Source organism: Strix uralensis, chromosome 25, assembly GCF_047716275.1.
Source record: "Strix uralensis isolate ZFMK-TIS-50842 chromosome 25, bStrUra1, whole genome shotgun sequence".
Lineage (NCBI taxonomy): Eukaryota > Metazoa > Chordata > Aves > Strigiformes > Strigidae > Strix > Strix uralensis.
This window is the reverse complement of record NC_133996.1, coordinates 7,815,082-7,836,077: the sequence shown is the minus strand read 5'-3', so window position 1 is coordinate 7,836,077 and position 20,996 is coordinate 7,815,082. Positions and strand designations below refer to the sequence as shown.

General features: G+C 50.2%; 1 protein-coding gene across 1 annotated transcript in view; it reads left to right on the top strand.

The window, feature by feature from the left end:
• GRIK3 (glutamate ionotropic receptor kainate type subunit 3) overlaps positions 1–20,996 on the top strand; it is a 122,109-nt gene that overhangs the window by 84,808 nt on the left and 16,305 nt on the right. The window contains exons 9-11 of the mRNA XM_074894341.1: positions 2,071–2,184; positions 6,626–6,829; positions 15,494–15,717. Coding sequence (XP_074750442.1) covers positions 2,071–2,184; positions 6,626–6,829; positions 15,494–15,717 — 542 coding nt within the window. The remainder of the gene's footprint in view (positions 1–2,070; positions 2,185–6,625; positions 6,830–15,493; positions 15,718–20,996) is intronic.

Genomic DNA, 20,996 nt, shown 5'->3' with positions numbered 1-20,996 from the left:
AACACATCTTTCTGAAGTACAGTGGCACTGATGGAATGCCAGAGAGCTGTGTTGGTAGAATAATAGAAAAATGTGTGAGTATTTGGATACCATGTGAATCTAAATGTTTAAGTACAGCCACAATACCTATCTGTCAAACTAACACTCCTCAGGTGTACTGGGGAATAGCTGGCACCAGCTGTATTTATTGCTATTGTGCGTCACATAAAGCCCCCAGGAAGCCGCCGAACCTCGATACACACTCAGTACAGCCATTCGACTTTTGTCTCCAACAATTCAGAGATTTCATGGGTCCCGCTATTATTTTTTTGAAAGCTTCTTGTCAGCTCTAGAGGGGTTTTGAAGTATCGATGTCAAATCTCTGTTGAAGCTAGGTTTCTGTCAATAGTTAATCTGAAATAACAAAATGCCAAACTACAAACAAATCCCGTGCAGATTGTGCATTATGTATAATAGCTTATGTTTGCTGAGCTTTAGGATTGAACTCCTGATCCTTATACCTCCTGGATGTTCCAGGGATTACAGGAGTATTAACTAAACCTAATTACATGTAGTTTGACTATCTGACTTGCACAGTTCTCTTAATGCACTTTTTTCCTTTTTCTTTCCTTTTTTAATATTTTAAACTGATTAATTCGGTCTTAAGTGCCATGTATTTAATTTTTTTAGAGAAAACTTAGCAAGGCGTAAGTTAACTGAGTCTGCAGTGCTGCTAGCAGGGGCCTCATAAACTTGCTTCTCTTTTCCCATGCACAACAATAATCTTTTGATATTGCAGCTGTTGTGATCAAAGGGAGATATGGGGGGATTGCTTAGGTTTCACCTGAAATATTTAGAGCCTTTCACAAAGTTCTTGGAAACTCTTCTAGAATTTATGACTTTTTTTTGCCAGGCAGTGTTGCTCATTACAAAGTCTCTTTTTGGGGATGCAGTAAAACCAAATTCTCCCCTTGGACTGCGGAAGAGGCTGAAGAATCTTAAAAATAGCAATAAATAAAATATCGGAAGTTCCTGGCTCCCCAGTGGGTTTGAGCTGTCTGTCTGTGGTTTTTCACTGAGTCCCACCTCACAGTTTGACCCTACAGATGGATCGTTCTGTTCCCATTTCCATGTGGGGTCTGTTTTTTCTCACTGTCAGGCTGGCTATATGGCCACCCGGCTCCGTTTGCTGGCAGCAACCCTTTATTCCTCCAGCTTTCTGGACATTTTATCTCACCATCACAGTCTTGTAGCTGGTCCTGCCTTCAAAGTTCATACTAAAGCCTCCCCTGCACCGCTGAGATCAGGTTAACAGGCTCAGAGTGGCCCCGATGACTTCTCTTAGAGACACGTTTTGCTATTTCTGCATCAATAGACTTCTTCGAAGTCTAATAATTTACTAAAATTGACAGCTTGAGAAAACCAGAGCACCTCAAATTGATGAGGAACGCAGCTGCCCGTGCCTGAGCAAGTCTGCTCCATTCCCTCCTCCGGGTTTGCTGCCAGGACTGAGCTGTCCCGTCGTGGTGGCCTCCCCCGAAGGGGTGACCAGGGCCCTGCCAAGGGGACCTGTTAGAAACGTCCCTCTGGTCTGCCCAGCGCAGAGGACAGGAACGGTCCCTGCAGGGATTTGCAGAGCTGGTCAAGTCGTTTTTAATTCTCCCCACCAAAGCGAATTGGTGGGGAAATAAAAAGGAAAGAAAATAGTCTAGTATTTGTGGGTTTTTAATTTGTTCTGCTTTATCCTTGCCCAGAGTTAACTCTCAAGCGCCGTTTGATCGTTTGCTCTACACAGTCCCTTTGCAAACCGCTCACTCAGCCCCTACATTCCAGTCATCGTGGTCTTCTTTCAGGCACCTGCATCAGAGGGCAGCGTAGGGGTTGTTTATTACACATCTGCAGCTGGAGCAACCTGCAGCTGAAGTTAATGCCGATCTTCTGTTTAGGTGATACAAGACGATTATTTCAGCTTTGCTTCTGTTTACTGCAGATGAGAGAAGCAGGTTCCATCTCCCAGGCCAGCAGGACACTGAGAGCAAGTGAGGAACGTAAGCCGGGTGTTCACGCGGCCATTTGCTTGCTTCGTTTCAGGTTGGAGCGTGGAGCCCTTCTGATGGCTTGAACATCACAGAAATTTCCAAAGGACGAGGGCCTAACGTCACAGACTCGCTGAGCAACAGATCGCTAATTGTCACCACTGTCCTGGTAGGAGACTGCACACTTGTCTTTTTCCTCCACCCACAAATCTCAGGGATATCCGATACCTCTGAAAACTCCCAGCAGATCCCAGCACAGATCTGCGAGTCCCTCTGGAAAGCCAAACAAGGGCACAGAGAGCCCCTGCGAGCGGGCTGGCCTCAGCAGGGCACAGCCATGCCCATGCACCGAGCTGACCCAAGCGGGCTGGCAGCCAGCAAGGCTGCCACGGGCCAGCTGGAGCCGCGCGGGCTCCCCGTGCCCAGGAGGCTGCTGCTCCTCCCAGCCAAGCTCCTCTGCGGCAGCTCTGCCCGGCCAGGTCCCCTGTCCCCGCTCGCTCCCTGCCTGCTGGAGGGCGCGGGAGGTTTGTGGGGGCTGAGCTCCAGGGCAGCCCCGAGTTGCCCGTTTACCACCAGCGCTGGGGCAGGCGGTGGCCCAGCGACGGGCGCTGTCAGATGGGCGGCGCTGCCTGCCACAGACAGCCGCGTTCTGACAGAGAAAATACTGAGAACAACCAGACACCCCGGCTTAGCTGTGACAATCGCGTTTCTTTCCCCCTCTTAAGTACATATTTGATAAACTAGCTAAGAGTAATGCCGTTATCCAGCAAACCACGGTTGCTTAACAGGTCTCCTCCGCTTCCAACTGTCACACTGCATTTTGCTCTCGCATTCGCTATTGGATTTGACAGCAGGCATCAGATCAGAATGAGTTTTTATTTACTATCTAATGAATTATGACTAGTGGCATTGGTTTCTGTATGGCTGTATTATACAGCGCAGGCTCAGGGCACGTCACCAAGAAGCAAACAAAATATCGGCCCTTGGACAGCCTCTGCACAATTGGGCCTGAGTCATGGTTTTGCCTATGGCAATTTTCTGGCCCTTTTGTCTTCCATATTTTCAGGGAACATAAAGGTACAGATGGTAAGGAGCCAGCTGGGGATGCATTCCCCAGTCCAGAGCAGTGTGACCCCTCCTGACGTCCCTGCCTTCCCAAAATGACGTGACCTGGCAGAGCCACAGTTTGTATCGTAGAAGGAACGGGACCAAGAAAGCGCCCAGAGAACAGAGATAGGAAACTCTTGGTCCAGGGCAGAAGAAGGGCGGGAACCAAAGGTCTTGTATCCCTCAGGAAGGGGTCAGCAGAATGGAAGCAGGCAGAATGTGAGCCAAACACAGACGCTGCTGCAGCTTTTCTTGCAAATTAGCCACTCCTCCTAACGAACTTCTCGTTCACCACACGGGATCTGTTCCAATGAAACACTTTCACTGAAGTCCCTCTCCCCAAGAGCCAGGTACAGGCTTAGCTCATTGACTACACTGAGGAACACACCGCTTTCATGTCTCACCACTGGAAAAGTTCCTTCCCTTCCCAGTCCAAAAGTTCTCTACCGTGCCAGTCCCGTGAGACCACGATGGGTCGTGCTTAGAGGGGAGCCTGCACAGGTTCCTGTGCCGTGTGCGGCAGCAGCAGCAGTTCCCCACTGGCTACAGTTACTGAAATGAATCGTTGCATCAGGAGTTACTGCGGGAGCAGAGAAATGACAGAGGACAAGGCACTTAAACCATTCAACATGCATCAGAGGGAAGGGCTGCTCCTGCTGAGACCCTTGCAGCAGCGTGTGTGCACCCAGGCACCATACACACACAGCTTGGTTGGTTTTTTTCCCTTTTGCATTTAAGGATTCTCAGTGTGTTCAGAAAGCAGAAATTTAGGTAGTGTTTTTCTAACAGGCCAAATGGAGAGATCTGTCATGTCAGGTTTAGTTCATTTTAGCAAGGTAACCTAAAGCGCTGCTTTTAGGGCAACATGAATAACAGATCACATCAGGTCACTCCCAGGTGGAGGCTCAGGATCAGCTCTAAGGGAACTGTTCAACCCGCACCGCAGCTGGATAAAACTCCCCAGAAGTTGTATAATGACTCCTCTTGCTCCCGCTCTCTTTAATTAGAACTGTGTGCAGCACGTTAGGGAAAACTCCTGGGGCGGGACGGCTGGGAGCGCTGGGGAGATGGTTCCAGAGACGGCAGCAGAGCTGCCCGCACCGAGAGCCCAGGGAGCGCCCGGCTGCGGGGTGAAGCCCAAGGGCAGCAGTTCAGGCCTGGAACACCGGTGGGGGCGGATGGACAGGACTGAGGGAAACCAGAAAAGATGCATCTTGTCAGGAGTAAGACGCATGGCCAGAGCTGTGGAAATGTCTGCGTCTAGGGTGCGATAATCACCGTACCTCAAAGACCACAGTGTAATGCAAAATGATGGAGCCAGGAGGAGACCTGTCAGCCATCTGCCTTTGACAGGCTTTTTTGGGGCAGCATTTTCATCTCGTACTCCACAAGCATGTACAAATTACATAATGTACAAGGGTGGTATCAGTTCCTATTAATTGTGTCGTTCATTGGGCCTGCACACGTGCCACAGGGTATCTACCTCGAAACCAAAGCTATCCTGCAATTCCCTTGCCTGCAGGAGAAAATGTGCTTAGACCCAAGTTCTGCAATAATTGCATTTTCATATACTGGATTCTAAAAAAGAAAATACAACCCCAAATTTTATGTGCATTTGTAACACCTCTTTATGCTTTTGCACTGGTGTAAATGATTGTAGAAAAGCCATAGGAGGAACCTTTAAAAGGAAAAGCATGAAAGGTTATTTTTTCCCCTTTTGATCATATTGCAGTGACTTGTTGGAAGAGAAATATTACCCCAGCAGCCAGCGCCACTCTCCCCAAGCAATATGGGAACTGTGAAGTTATGAAATTGAGGGCACCTTCACTGAGAAATCGATTAGCAAACCGAGAGAGCTTGTGAATTGGATGTCTGGCCATTTTCAGTAATAAATTGTGAAATAGTCCGTGAATAAGTGGTTCACAGAGTTCAGAATTACCCCCTAGGAAATGTTTGAGACCTGCAGATACATTACTGAAGCGAGTGGCGTCCTAATGTTCAGTGCTTTGGCTGTTAAATATGTATGTAATCCCTACAGCGCTTCCCCAAATTAATAGTGCTTTATGGCTGCTCTGGAGCCGGTGTATTTATATCAAGATCCATAGATTCAGCTGATCCACAAACAAAGCACTAATTCCAGAGAAGAAAGCTGAGGAGGAGGCCAGGGAGAGGAGGATTTAACCAAGCTGCTCACGCCAAGCTAAACTCTATAGGCATAATGGTATCAGTTTTGCTTTATAATTCTGTAAATTGAGTTTCACGTGCTCTCTCGTCCCCTCCCTACCCTGCTTTGGGGCCGAGCAGACACCTCCTGCCCAGTTGCCTGCTTGCCCCCGGGCTGGCAGCGGTCTCCCACGGCAGAGGCTGGCCCAGCCCCGCGCCAGGTCCCGAGGCCCCTCCTGGGTGCACTCCCTGCGGCAGGGTGCCTGCGCTCCCCCAAACCGGGCATCTCAGTCGTACCCTAACCGGGACTCCAGACCTTCCCCCCCACGACCCCAAGCCCCCCCATCCCCGTGCAATACCGCAGGGATTCCAGCAACACCGCTCGCTCGCCCGAGCAAAATGTGAGCCCTCCCCTCGCTGGCCACCCCGCGGGCAAGGACAGTAGCCTTGCAGGCACCTTCAGTTCAAGCCACGTATTAGCTGCTGTTGATACCTCACCCTCCCCAGCCTTGTAGCTTTTGCCTGCTGCCCACCATCTTTTGCTATTTCCATCTGTCCTCTACATGTTTTCTCCCTCAGGCTCCCCAGCGTCCCTCGTCCTCAGTGACTGCCCAAGCCTGATAGTCCCCAAAGGGCTGTGCAGTTTGCTGTGTCTTGACTAACTTCACTTGCCAGCCTCCGCTAAAGAGGCAGGGATCCGTAGGGCAAAGCCTGCTGCAAAGCACTTTATTCATTATTTTTCACTTGTGCTGGTGCTTGGCACTACTGTGATTAAAGACGCCCCCCAACCTTCCCACGGCAGCTGTAACCGGAGCAGACGGCAGAAGCTCTCCCTGGGCAGCTGTGGGGCCCCAGATCCCATCAGCGAGTGCTGGCAAAGAGGAGAGTGAGCTGAACTGGGGAGCGAGCTGAACTGGGGAGCGTTTTGGGCTGGGCACCAGCCACGCACGGCTCCCTCGCCCTGTATCTGCAGCTGCAGCGAACAACAGGTACTGCAGTGCAGGTCGGCTGCGTTTCTGCTGTGCAGGACTTGGGGTTGAATTTGTTCCCCCCCCTTTTATTGTTTCTCTACACTCTTCATTTTCAGAGCATGAAATGGTTATTTTTCTCCCTGAAATCCTACCAAATGGGAAACAGTTGGCTGCTCAGAAGAGACAAAATTAAATTTTGTGGGGTAAACAAGGTTGCTAATTAGCTGATGTACTGTGCAAAGTTAATTTATTCCCAACATGTCATGGTGCCAACCCTGCCTGGAGAGCCTGCGGCTCGCAGCCTGGCCTGGGGTGGGAGCTGGGACCAAGCTGACCCTTAACGGGGACTTTTTGCCTTCCCATGTGCAGGAAGAGCCCTTTGTCATGTTCCGTAAGTCTGACACAGCCCTGTTCGGGAACGACCGCTTTGAGGGTTACTGCATCGACCTCCTGAAGGAGCTGGCCATTATCCTGGGCTTCACCTACGAGATCCGGCTGGTGGAGGATGGGAAATACGGGGCGCAGGACGAGAAGGGGCAGTGGAACGGCATGATCAAGGAGCTCATCGACCACGTGAGTGAGGCCCAGCTGTCCCCGGGGCTTCCCGCCTGGGGTGGGACGGGTGCCCACCGCTCGCTGGCTCGGGATACCCGCAGCGAGCTCCTCACCCCGCCTGGGCTCTGCGTCGCACCATTTGTCAGAAGAGTGTCTCTTTGTCTGCCTCTTCCAAATATTCATTTGGAGCTTCTGAAAACGGACATTCTCACAGTACAGAAACGGGCTCCACAGCTTCAGGCGCAGACTCTCCCCGCGGGGCTGCTGCCCGCTGGCGGGATGCGGGCTGGGCACGCAGGGAGGAGGGATGAGGCTCCTCCGAGGCCCGGCTGCACGCCAGCTCCCTGGCCATCCGGGCAGGGGCAGCGTGTCCTCTCTCATCCCCCGAGGACGCTGCTGCTCTGCCCCTGGCAAACACGGGCCAGGGCACAACACCGAGGTGGCTCAGGGCCCCCTGACGTGTCCCAGACACAGCCCAGCTGAATCCAGATGATGCATCCAGGCTGCAAGAGCAGGTGCGCAGGGGACAGTTTAATACCTTTTTTTTTTTAAATAAATGCAGCCTATTTTCTAAAATCTCCTGGGACACAGAGCTCCCCCTGCAACAGAGCAGCTGTGCTGTTCCTTCCACGGCCATTCTAAAAGCCCATTAAACACCAGTGAAACTGTCGTGGCAGCTTTACTCTCGCAGCCACCAAAAAGTCACCTAGTCTGAAACCTGGACGCGGCCAGAGGTTGCTCAGTTTCCTAATTAGATATTTTGCCTCCAGCACATCCTGTGATCCCAGAAGCCCAGTTAGGGAGGTGAGGAAAGCTGATGTTTTTATGAATATCTGATTCCCAGAAAAGGTCTTGGGAAGAAAAATCAGGACAAAATTGATCTGTGATCTCTGCAGCACGGGCAGCAGCATAAGCAGTCCTAGAGCTGCAACACAGCTCTGCTCCTCGATGTCCTGCTCAAGTGGTGCAGCCCTTGGACCACCTCTCAGGTTCCTGGCTACATTTTGAAAACATTGCCTAAGCAGAAAAGAGACAAAAATAATCCCACGTACGTAGCAGCTGTGATGCTCTTACAGTTCATGTGAGAAGAATGTATTTGCTGGGTGAGTCACTTCAGTAAATGAGCTGCGCTGTGAGCAGATAACAGCGCATTGTCTGGTGGGGAGACGCGGAGCTGGGGCTCGGGGATCTAGGTTGTGTTTCCGGATTTGGCTTGTCTGCCCTAAATGACATTGGACAAGTTGCTTCTGTGCAATACTTCCTCCATCTGTAAAACACAGATGATAATGATTCCGTCCCTTACAGAGACAAAGCGATGCTTAATCAGTTTGCGAGGAGCGCTGCAGTCCTTAGATGGCTCAGCCCCGAGACGCGGGAAGGGAGGCAAGGGCACGCAAGGACAGCCCTGGGGGGAGCAGGACGCTGTGTCTCACAGGGGAACACGCCACAGGCTGTGAAACCTACCTTTGTATTTTTGCTTCCAGAAAAATCCATACACCTCAAAATATAGATTTTATAGTCTCTTACCCAACAGCCTTGCTAAGTTAGACAAGTGACAGCGTCCCAGCGGAAGAGGCCGGCGCTTTGCTGCTCCGAGTGGCGCGTGACACATATAGGAGCGGACCCTCAGCGTGTGCTCCGGGACACGGGTCCTGCGGTCCCGCTGCTGGGAGCACGGTGTCTGTCCTGCAGGGCTCTGAGGAAGTAAATTGTGCCAAAGCAGGACATAAGATATCGGGAACAGAAGCCAGACCGTCACTTAGTGCGAGCCACATCACTTCCAACGTCCTGCAAGATGTTACAGGGCTCTCGGGAGGCTTTCGGCCATTCCCAAAGCTGCGGTCAGCTACAAGAGACAGAGCGAGGAGAAGGTATGGGGAACGACCTCACTAAGTAACAGGAAATTCCTGGTCAACCTGCATTAAAGTGTTTCTTGGCTAACTATCGAAAAAGCAAACATACAGCAACATGAAGGACCAAATCCCCTCTTCTTGCAAGTTTAACTGTAGCATCAAGTTTGAACTCTAACAGGTGTGGCTGGGTGCGTGCCTTGGAGTGATTTATAACCATTGCCCAAACCCCACATGAAGCCATTATTTTCTTTATCTGCATGTCATTGCTTTTTATAGCAGTGTTTATGTAAAGCATTAAAAAGTGAAACTGCAACCAGATGGGGCCCTTCCTCAGCAGCAAAGCATCTTCAAATCGTGTGGGGAAAGGAACAACTGATTGGCACTTTGCAATGGGAAAGTTCAAACTTATTTTGCACCTAGTAGGAAAAGTGTTGGAGGCAGCATTCAAACAAAGTTGTAGTGAAGAAAACAGGGCTGCCTACACTGTGAGTTTGATATCTGGGCTGGTTTTCCTCCATATTCAGTGTCTCCGTCTCATAAAAGAATTGGGATCATTCAGGTGGGAGCATGAGGCAGGTAGGATTCTGTGAGGTCCAAACATCCAGGCCAGGATTAACTCTACGCAGAGTCTGCGCACGGCTGAACACCCGCTTAACTCTGAGACCAGAGCCCCCTGGACTGTGCGACAGACCAGCTCTGGCAGGCTGAGCTGAGGCACAGGCTTGGCTGCAAGCCCTGGGCGCAGGAGAGGGGGCTCTGGAGGTGAGAGAAGAGGCTGAAACGGTGACTGTTATCACTCAGATGGTCTGAGAGCCGGGGAGCAGCAGATGCTGTGCACTGGAAATAGCCCGATCTGAGGCTGAAATTCGCTGAAAAGGAGATGGGCAAGGCAAGGGGCAGCCCTGCGCTGGGCTGGGCAATACTCAGGCTGGGCAGAGAGGAGCTGGGCGCAGCAGCAGGCAGGTATATGCAGCGTTTTGGGGGTGATGGTGTAAATCACAGCGCCCGTGACAGAGGATGGGCTGGTTACCCAGCGAGCTCTCACGGCTTGTTTTGGAGTCTCACATCATCCACTTTCTCCTGTCCTCTCTGATCCAGACAGGCCTGGCCACAGGCAGTAATGCCTTAGGCTGTGATCCTTTGTAAAATTGCTTTGTCTCTAGTCTGGCCTTAAGCATAAACAGGAAAAGCAACAGCAATGAGAGCAGCTGACAGCATGACCCTGCCTTCCAGGTCCCCAGCAGCAGATCTGGAGAAGACAGCCCCGTGCCGTTAGATGCAGAAAGCCCTGCCCCGCTGCCTTTCATCACCTGCTCGTCCTTCAGCACAAAAAAATCCCCGCGTTGAGGGAGTTCAGTCCATTCCCTGGAGAACTAGACTCTTTCCTCACCACAGTTTGTTGTTTATTGTCACGCTCCCTGGCCACTCCCGCTGAGGAGCCTCAATCAGATGGGCCGGGAAAGCTGAACACGCTCCCAACGTCGGTGTCTGGGGCACCCAGGTGACACAGAGAAGCGCCTGTGCCCTGCACCCACGATAAACGGGGAACCTGGCAACTGTCAGATCTCCTTTCATCAGTAGTTAACTGTTATTGATGTCTATTCACAGAAATTATTACTGATACAAGCAAAACTACACTGTGCAGTGTGGCCCATCCATTCTGATTTACAAATTCTAGTTGTCTGGCAAAATAATGCCTGCAAATCTTCCCTATTGTTTGTGGGCAGAATCCCATAAAAACAGCAGAATGAGTTGTTCTGGACATTTTGCACAAACTTGTTCACAAATAAAACTTGTCTTCTGCTGAGACAGTGCCTATCAAATTTCCATTCAATCTGAAACTTCATGAGGGAATAAAAAAGGTATGAAAAATAATAGGGTTTCTAATGGAAATCCCTGCCAATGGTAACTATAGAGAAGATGTAATATCTACCCTTAGGGACGATTTATGACAGTTGATTTAACACCTTCACAATAAATGGGCATTTATGGACAGTAAATTCTGGCAGAAATACATATTGCATCACATTGCCACATCCCCATTAATGTTCCCGCACTGGTGGATGTTTATGTCAGGTGTCATGAACTGGGGCTTCATTTGGAAGCCACTGGGCCAGGAACAGGGAAAAAACGATTTTGTTGGCTAAAGTGTCCTCCATCTCTTGTTCAAACGCTGCAGGAACTCAGCGTTAGGGAGGAGATGGGAACAAGCCCAAAGAGCTGGCTGCACCTCCTCCTTCTGTGCTCAGCATCGTTACTTGGGTGGATCCACATTTACCGGTCAGGGATCCAGGCGGTGGGAGCACACCCAAGCGTACACTGGGAGCCCCGATCTCTGCTTGCTCCTGCAGGTCTCTCACCTGCCAGCAGCTCATAGGACAGGGCTCGTCTCTGAAAAAACCAGCCGTTCTCACTGGGATCCTGCAGCCTTCGGCATCCCTCAGGCACAATTAATGGCAGTTCCCTCTCTCAAGAACTTCCTTAAAGAAAAGATTACAAGAGGCCCAACAGGACTTCACAGTCCTCATTTCTCCTCTTCGGCTTACAGCTAGGTTCTCCATGCTGACATCTGTTCTTAATTCACCACCGATATTAAATAAATTCAATGGCAAAAATTATGTCTAAATTAGGACTGAAATTGTAAGAGCAGCCATTAAGAGCTGGAGTCAGACAATTAATGCTGACCCCTGCGCACGGGGCAGGCCGAGGCGTGTCCGGGATGCTGCTGGGCACGACCTCCCTCTCCTCGAGCATCGCTTCTCACGCCGAGTGGTTTCCTATCCCCGGCCAGCAAGAGGGGAGGGCTGTGGGCACAGGGCTCTCGGCAGAGCACTCCGACGCCTGCTAAAGCAGCAGCCCCTCTGCCTCTGAGCCACGGGCTGCAAGAGAGCCCGGCTGCCTCGGCTGTGCCTCGTCGTCCCCCCGTGCTCCAGGACACCTGTGCCCGAGGACGCCCAGGGCTGGCTCCACAGCAGGGAGAGATAGAGAAGGATGTGGGAGCAGAGCCGCGGGGGGACAGGGTGCAGGAGCCCAGCACAGCCACCGAGCAAAGCAGGGAGGGGGCAGAGGTGGGACCTGAAGCAGGGAGGTGGGAGCAGAAGAGCAGAAAAGCGCTGCAGCCCCAGCGCTGGCAGCGGCAAAAGAGACCGAGGGATGAAAGTGTCAATGCTGCCAGCCAGACACCTGAATAATAATTAAATAAGTAAAATATGCACTATTTACCTGTCTCTCAGGCAACACACACATAATTAGTTTATGTAAATACCTAACTCAGATTGGCAAAATAAGCACAGAGGCAGCTTATTTTCTTGAATCAATATTTATCTGGGTGCTTATGCTGTGTGTGGGCTCTGCTGTGACTGGCCGTCACACACAGCTTTCCTCCGGCCGAGGTTGGACGCTGCAGGTTTCCACAGTGACCGTGGCTGTGCAAGAGCTGTTCTGACCCACGGGTCACATTCCCATGATAACTGAGAACTTGAAGATAAGACTTAGCATTTTCTGATAAAAGCCAATTATCTCTGTAGAGAATACGATCCTCCATCCACTGAACACCCAGTGAACTCACATCAGTTCCACCCAAGTGAAAATGCTGTAACACTGGGTGACTAAGGAAATCCAGACCCTTCGAGGTGTGTCAGAGAAGTGTCTGCATTTGCTGTGCAGCTGTCTTGGCAAAATTCATCTTTTTGGCCTCAATTCAGCAGAACACTTAAGAACATACATAAGACTTGGAAGGTGTGCAAGCTCCAGTAAAACAGAAGCATGTGCTTAAGTGGTTTTGCTGGACAAGGGCCTTTAAGCTACTGGCACTTGCTATAATTCCTCATTTTTAATAAAACCCATCTTACTGTGCAACAGCATAAAAGTTGGGGCTGAGTGAAGGAAGCAGTCAGGGCCTGATAATTGACTTCCCAGTTTTTAATGTCAGAGCACGACAAATGAAAGCTTCATCCTTGGTGGGTTTTGATTTAGATCCTCTCAGTCAGCAAACCCTTAATTAGAGGCCACCTTCAGAAAAATCTGCATTGATAAAAAGGAGATGGAAGTGCAGCCCTGTACTGCCTTTAATAGCTCAGGACACCACACCAGACTGGGCTCCCTAATACACGCTCCATTCTGCCTCTGTGTGACATTTACTGCCAAGGACACGGGGCTGTGATCAAATCACAGGAGCTGCTAAAATGGCACAGTAAAATTTTATTTCTGCACTAAAAGCCTTTTGATCCTTGGGCATCCATGCAGATTTCTCTCTCTTCATTTTCTGTGGTAAAGCATAAACTCCTAGCTGTTATTTAGCTTGCTATATCATTTTGACAAATTTGGCTTCGGATCTTTCAGACAGGCAGTTGCTAGCGAGCACTGACCACAGAACTGCTCATTTGTTTCCTCCTTCAGAAAAATCCACAGCCAAATCCTTCAATATCTCCTTCGGTTTTCCCTCTGAAGTCAGGACACCCACACAGAAGTGATGGAGAAGCTGAAATGCTGCATTTCTTTTGCCATTTCTGCCTTGTGACTTTGGAGACTGATAAGCCAAAATCCTCCAGTGTGCCGTAACGTGGGGAGAGCAGCCGAGCTGCAAACCCACCGGGCATCCTCCGCCAGGACGCTGCCAAGGCTGCAGCCTCTGCTCCGCCGGTGCAGAACTTCACCATCTCGAGCTGGGCAGCCAGCATGGCCTGTCCCCTGCTGAACACCACTGTCCTTCCGTTTCCATCAGTCGCCACAGCGGCAACAAAAGGGCTCACCAGGAAAATACTGCTTCCATTTGCTCTAAGTTCTGGCAAATACCAGTGCTTCAAATGGACACCTTCTGTACCAAGCGGATTTAAAAATATATTTCCATTTGGAAAGTGAGAAGGGAAGGGAACCAACCAGGGCTCAGCTGAAGAACCATGTTAGAAAAAAACCCTGTCATTTTTACCCTTGTTACAGAATTCCTGAAACTCTTCTGTTCAGGACCTCTAAAGCTACGTTCTTTGGAGAGGAGACCCCTTTCACACACACACGTATGTAATGGATAACAGCTCATGTAGAAACTCTCATAGAAAATGGCTCAGATTCCTGTATTTAAAAATATTCCAGTGACTTTCCTCACAGATTTGCAAGGTCAAACGAGATCATTAGTCTGACCTTCCTCCACAACTCAGGCCAGAGATCTTCACCAATTTCTACAGTGAATCTATAGTTTCTATTGGATTAAAGCATGTTCTAGCAAGACAGCTAATATTGATTTAAAGTTTGCAAGTAATGACGAATCCACTATATCTCTAGGTAATTATCACTCATGGTTAGTTTAGAATTTTAATTTTCAGAACCAGATGTTAAATAAATCTTGCACGGGTATGTTAGGCACCTGGCACAGGGGGAGGTACTGCTCAACTTAGGAAACCTAATTTATGTGCCTGCATTTCCTCTGAAGTCAGTGATACCCAAAGAGTGATTTGCAAACCCCAGGCAAGGCAGCTGACATTGAAGTAGCCTTGGATGTATTTACTTAAGGTTTTTTAAAGAACCTGAATGAATGTTTAGTGAGAGGAATGAATGCAGCTCTTAACCAACAGAAAGAGGTTGCATGTGGTCGCTCACTGAATCTAGCATAGAAATTATTTAGTAACAGAAATAACAGAAAGAACCACAATTCATACAAGAAGACAGGATGAAAAATATGCTCAGCTGAAATTCCTCATGCAGCTCAGAGGGTTCCAGCACCATGAGCTGTGAAGTCCACCATTAATTAGCAGAATCATGAGAGGAGATGTGCCCAGGCGGGCGTTCCCAGACCGCAGTGCTCCCACCCCACCCCACGGCTTCCTTAGAATGAGCCTTCGCCTTGCATCGTGAAGTCAACTGAGGGGAAAGAAATTGAACCTTTTACCTCACGCTGCTACAATATTACTTCCTGCAACTTCATTCTGGAGTGGCCTCCCTCTGCGACTTTCTCCTCTTGCAGCAACATCAAAACAAAGGGCAACAAAAACAAACCATCTCTGCAAACGGTGGGATTTGCACACAGCAAACTCTCTGTGGTAAAGAGTGCTGTGGCAAGAAGCCAGCACAGCGAGGATTGCAGACATTTTATACCATTGTAAAATATCATTTTTCTGACCATTTTAGAAGAGCCTACCGAAATGAGCTCATTGCATTTGGGCAAAAGCTGCGGAGACTGTAACATCCCTCTGCTGTCTGTACTGCATTTCACTAGCTAACATCAGCCAAAAATCCACACAATGAAAGTCACAGAGTATGATTAGCAAACGACAGCCCACTGATTTAAATCTGCAACTCTCTTAAAGATGGGAACACCACGTGGCCTCCAGAACCTTGCCCTGTGTGTTTTGCAGACCCTGGATCTGTGCTGGGTGTTGTTTAGGTGATGAGAAGCGTTTGTACTGCCTAGAGCACATCAGATCAGCTCCACCTGTCCTATCTCAGGTGTTCTGGGCCGAGCGCCCACAGACCAGCCCCGGGCCCTTACCCGAGGGCTCTGGAGGAGAGCTCACGGAAAGCTGCCCGCGGTGCGGCTCTGCCACGGCTTTGTGTCCGCCCGTACAGGGAGATCGCGGGTCTGGAGGGAAGCAGCTACACGGAGCCCAGCCTAGGCCAGGCACAGAGGGCCCTGCCTGTGCCAGGGAGGGGGCAGGAGGTCCAGCCGGGCTCTGGCACAGGTACCCCCTGTGCAAAGGGAGGGGGGAAGCCCAGGGCTGCGCTTTGGGGGTTTTTTGGCCCATTACTGCAGCGTGACTGCCGGGGGTGTCTCTCAGGGGGTGGAAGCACCTTGGTTTCTAACGCCGTCCCTCTCTCTCCCCCTCTGTGTTGCACACAGAAAGCTGACCTGGCCGTTGCTCCTCTCACCATCACCCACGTTCGGGAGAAAGCGATAGACTTCTCCAAGCCCTTTATGACCCTGGGGGTCAGCATCTTGTACCGGAAGCCCAACGGGACCAACCCCAGCGTGTTCTCCTTCCTCAACCCCCTGTCTCCCGACATCTGGATGTACATCCTCCTCGCCTACCTGGGGGTCAGCTGTGTGCTGTTTGTCATAGCCAGGTAAGGGGACACCGGTGCCACCCTGCCACATCTGCTGCCGTGCAACAAGACGCTCTCCCCATGCTCAGATCCCTTCTGCTGCCCGGTGTGTCGCGAGGATCCAACCACCCAGTGGGACCCATGGCATTAAACCCGTGGCATTAAGGAAATTACTTTTGGTCCATTGCCCAAAGGCAGGGGGGTCTCCCGGCGTGGGGTGTTCCCCTGCCCTGTTCTCTTTCGGACCTGTATCTCAGCGTGGCTGTAGAGGTGATGCAAACCCCACGGTGAAAATCAAACATGGGCTATCCACAGGGGAAATGCGCTTCCTTCCTCACTGGCTAGAGCCTGTGTTACATCCTTTGTGCTGCTCTACCGTACTAAATGTGCTTGTGTGTGTTTGCTTTATTAACATAAACCTGTAAGCCTCTTCTGCCATATCAGGCCAGGCAGTTCCACAGATTTAGCAGACTTCCAGTACAAAAGAATTTTTAAATGCACCTTCTTTTATGATTTTAGAAATGTTGTTGCCTTTCCATTTCATTAGCACCTCCCTGGTATAATGAAGGGTAATTTTCCTGCTCTGTATTGTTCACCATTCATGCTCCTGTTAGGTCACTTCTCGCCACCCCCTCCAGGAAAAGCCCAGCCTCTCCACCGTGTCCTGGACACAAAGCTCCGTGTCCTGCACCATTTTCAGCTCCTCTCTCTGAACCCTCCGCCAGCAAAGCTCTCACAAACCCTTCCCTATATCAAAAGAATGGAAAAGCTGTTGCTACGGATCAGACAATGTGTCTGTTTACAAAATTAATATGCATCTAATTAGCATGTTTAAAACCTCTATATTTAAAATCAGTTGAATTTGCATATATTTGCATGTGTTATTACTTTCACAGAGTCTTTGATGAGATGAACAGTCCAGGGCTGCTCTCAATATGTGATTCCACCTTTTCAAACCAAAACAAAGCACTTGCCTCCCTCCTGCCAGGCAGCCGCCCTCCCTGGCCACGCACAGCCCTCACTGGATGTTTAAATATCTTGCATAAACACCATGGCCGGGGAAGTTTCTGAAGCACAATCTGCAGTTAGACACTTGTTTCTCATTCCCTCCAGTTCAAGTTATGCCAGTGGTGCCTTCAGAAACCCCCCTGCTGACCCCACACCTTGGAGTGGGGCTCTGTGCGGATGTCCTTCCCCCAAGGGTGGCTCTGCTGTACTTTCCTCAGAGCATCCTTCAGAAACCAGCTCCCGTCTAATCCACTGACATGAATCAGATAGTCAAAGTAAAGATTAAACACGAAACTGCAGCAACCAGAATCCATTAACCCTCCTATTACAACAAATCTGCAATTTTCAGCATCCCTCAGGTCCATGAAGGCATTTAGAGATGATTTCCCGAGTTTACTGTGTAATATCCTAATTACACAAAACGGCAGTTGTCAAAGTAAACTCAGCTTAGCAGACAGCATTAGTGCTCCAAACCATCTGGGATGGCGAAGCAGCTACATCCCCCCACCCTTCCTCTGCAGAGGTGCAGAGCAGGAGAGGTTGCGTTTCTCTCCCAGAGGACACAGAAGGCCCCTCCACGTTCAAGATTTTAACGGCGGTCGCTCTCCCCAGCCTTTGCGAGGCAGCTCTGTCAGAGGGCCGCGCACCGGGGCTGCGGGCGCTTCCCGGAGCTCCCTCAGGAGCTGCCTGAGCACGGAGGGCCCCGCGCGCCGTGTCTGCCCAGTGCCCGCGGGGAGCACAGGCCTGGGCTCCCGCAGCACCAACACCGGCTCCCAGAGCCCGGCCGGCAGTTCACCGCAGCAGGATGGCGGTGGAACGCGCCAAAGGGGTAGCACTTGTTACCACCATGCTGTTCTGGAGGAGGACGAGAGCCGCGTTGCCATTAACACATCGCTCCTCCTTCCTGCCCGCTCTGCCCTGCCGAGCCCCAGCCCGGGCCCGCACAAAATGTGGGACAGTTCAGCAAAACGCTGCTGCCGGCTTTGTCCTGTCCCAGCCAAAGCCCCTGGGCAGGTGTCGGGGACTGCAGCGGGGCAGGATGAGGCCCTCAGCAGGTTTGCTTTGTGTCAGAGAGAGAACCACCAGACACTCTCAGCACGAAAAGATACTCATCTGGGAAAATGAACCCAAGGTAATTACAAAAAGGGAAAATATTGCGATGACTGATAGAATGCCTTCACTTTATGTCTCTGTTAGCCATGCAGAACACGGCTAGATGGGCTCTGCTGCCATAACGTCTTTGGCTTTAATGCCATAAAGTATTAGACGGCTTGTGCGGCTTGGAATGACAATTCAAATACAATTTTATGTTTATGAGCTTATTTTTCCCAACTCCCATGATGGCCAAACCCAGCCCAAAATGTCCAGATCCCACTTCCAAAGCATGTTAAATGGGCAAATTGTATCTGCACATGAAATTCATCGCAGTAAATACTGAGAAGGGTTGAAGGAAATGCCAGGACAGGCCCCAATGTGAAAACACCTCAGACACCACTTGGTACTAACAGCAAAACCCAGATGCTTGTCCAGAGAGCCGAGCACCCAGGCCCCCAGCTGGGTACCAGCCTGATCACCCCCCCGGCCTGCCCGGCTCTGCCCAGAGCTGGAGGGGGGGGGGGGGGGTCGGGGCTAACTCCAGCCCCCACGTGTGCCCAGACACAGGGCAGCCGTGCTCGGGAACCCAGGGGCTGCTCTGAGACCGCTCTGGTGAGCACCCCGGCACAACCAGCAGCTGGCCTTGAGGGACAAAACCCTGAAGAACTGTGGTTTAGTCTCTGGTTTTGTTCTGGAATGACCTGAAATGAGCCTTATAATCTCTCTACATCATAGAAGTTATGATGTAATACAACAGTTTTCTCTATCAGGCTATTTTTTGGCTGAAATTGAATCTTTTAAATATTGCAATTCTATTTTTTTTCACATTTTACTCCTGACATTTCTTCTACCTTCTTTTTCTTTCAAAGGACACCAAGTATTTGGTGTAATTAAGGTTCTGCAGGAATGATCTTTTAACATATAGAGATGGAAAGCAAGGGATTTCATGGGGAAAATATTTACTGTATTCAGAAGTAATAGAAACAATATCTTCTTTTGACCCCAGCAAGGCCTCTAAAATTCCATTCTCAGGAGAAAACCACAGTCAAAATAGCAAAGTCTTAATTCAGAGACATGAGTCTCCTGAACTAGGCACCAGAGTCCTCTGCTGATGCTATAATCATAGGTCAATGCCACTTAAAACCAACTTAGGGACTATTTAGAGGCAGGCAAAGGATGTATTTGATCCATCTCCCCTTTTAATCAGTCTTTCTTAGTTATTGATGGAGCCTCTGCTCCTAACCACCCCAGCCCCCAAAGAGCCATAAACACTAGCAATTTATAAGGCTTCGTGGGGGTAATTTGTCTGGTGACTCTGGTGCGAGGTTGCACGTGAGCTGTGCAGCTGGCTGATGTCAACTGCCACCCGTCCTCAGACTCTCACGGCCCTCACGTTACAGCTCATCACCTTTGGGTGCACAGCGGGGCTGGGGGGTTGATACTCATCTTAATTGCAACGAGGTCAGCCATAAGAAATTTCTCTGGAGACACAATTTAGACTTAAAAGTATTTTGTGTTAGATCTTTAAAACTTCTTTGAAATGCTCCCGTTTCCCTGTCAAAAAGGCCAAGAAGAGACAAGAAAATAATCATAGTTTTTGATGAAATATTTCTCAGACCCCATTCTGCACCTGAGGAAGAGGGAAGCCAGCCCACAGTGAATCCTGAGCAGCCCCCATTTATTATGGCTCCAGCTTGGGGTCAACGAGCTCCGCTCACTCCTGCCCTTCATTACGCCTCTGTTTCCACTAATGGTCCCACTCGCTTTTCAAGCACTGAAGACTCTGCCATTGCTTTGCGGTTTTCTGAATATTTCTGTGTAATTTGAGCAGCACCAGTACATTTTCACTCAGAGACCTTGAAGTTCTTCCGCGTGTCATCTTGTCAGGCTCATCTGATCTTACCAATTCCCTTTCTGTTTCATATTCTTTCACTAGCAGCCCAAGAAAGTTTTCATCTAATTCTTGAACTCAAGCTTTATTCAACACAAAGGTCTTGAGCGCCATCCTTTATCCACGTCTGGCATAAATTTACAGCAAGTTTCAAGGAATAGGCAGCATGTAAAGCTAGGTCTGAATTCAGCCTCATTCTTGTTTTCCTTTCTGATTTCCTCTTATCTGAAAAAGCAGAGGGAGGTGGGCAGTAAGAACAGCCCAGGTGTTATCTGGAGGAACGAGCAGGACTGTCGGGGTGCAGCCTGAGCGAGGCCTCTGGTTCTGCACTCTGCAAACCCAGCGCGGGCAGCGGTCCCCGCTGCAGAAAGGCGAGATAACAGGAAGGGAAAGGAGAGGTCATTGAACTGCATCTTGCATGTGGAAACTAGAAGCAAAAAGTGGGACAGATGTACTCAGGATGAACCTTTCGAAAACCCGCGACCGGGTGTTCCCCACGGACGCCCTCCTGCGCTGAGCCCTGCTTGGACCGCAGGCCCTGGGAGCGTCCCCGTGCTCCGGGGGGAATCTCACAGCGTGACCATGCAGAGCACAGCCTGGGGGAGGTTTTCGCGCCCGGAGAGAGCTGTGGCTCTCCTCTCCAAACACACCCAACTGTCTGACCGAAGGCACCTGTGAAATTAAGCACCAAGACATCTCCTTGGGTAGCAGCACATCTGGCAGAGCATTACAGAGGGAAATATCTCCCAATACAAACTGTGGGCTGGGCTTTGAGAAAGGGCTGCTGTGAAGCTACAGGGATTTCAGAAGGAAACGGAGATGATAATTAATGTCTGGTTCAAAAGCAATTATACCAATTATGTTTTTAATTTAATCTCTGTAAAATTTGGGACTCTTAGAAAATGTAAATAAACAGCTCTAAAAATATTAACATCTCTCCTGTTGAGCATCCTCCCCAGATCCTGGCTAAAAGAGCTACAATTCACGGTGGCGCTTGCCTACCAATCCTAGGCAGGATTTGCAGATCACAGAAAATTCCCTGGGTTTTGCCCAAGAACTACAGGGCTGCCCATGGAAATACGCCCCCCCAGGGGACAAGCGTTCTCCCACCACCCACACCCGGGCCGAGCATCACAGCAGTCCACAGAGAACCTACACCAGTTCCCACTGTTGCGCTGGTGCCCTGACCGCGGAGGATTCCTGCTTGGCAGGACGGTGGGAAGTTCTGCTCCCACTTAGCTGAATCCTGCCCCCATTCCCATGGGCACTAGTGGGACAGTCCCCTGAAATACCGCAGTTTGTCCCA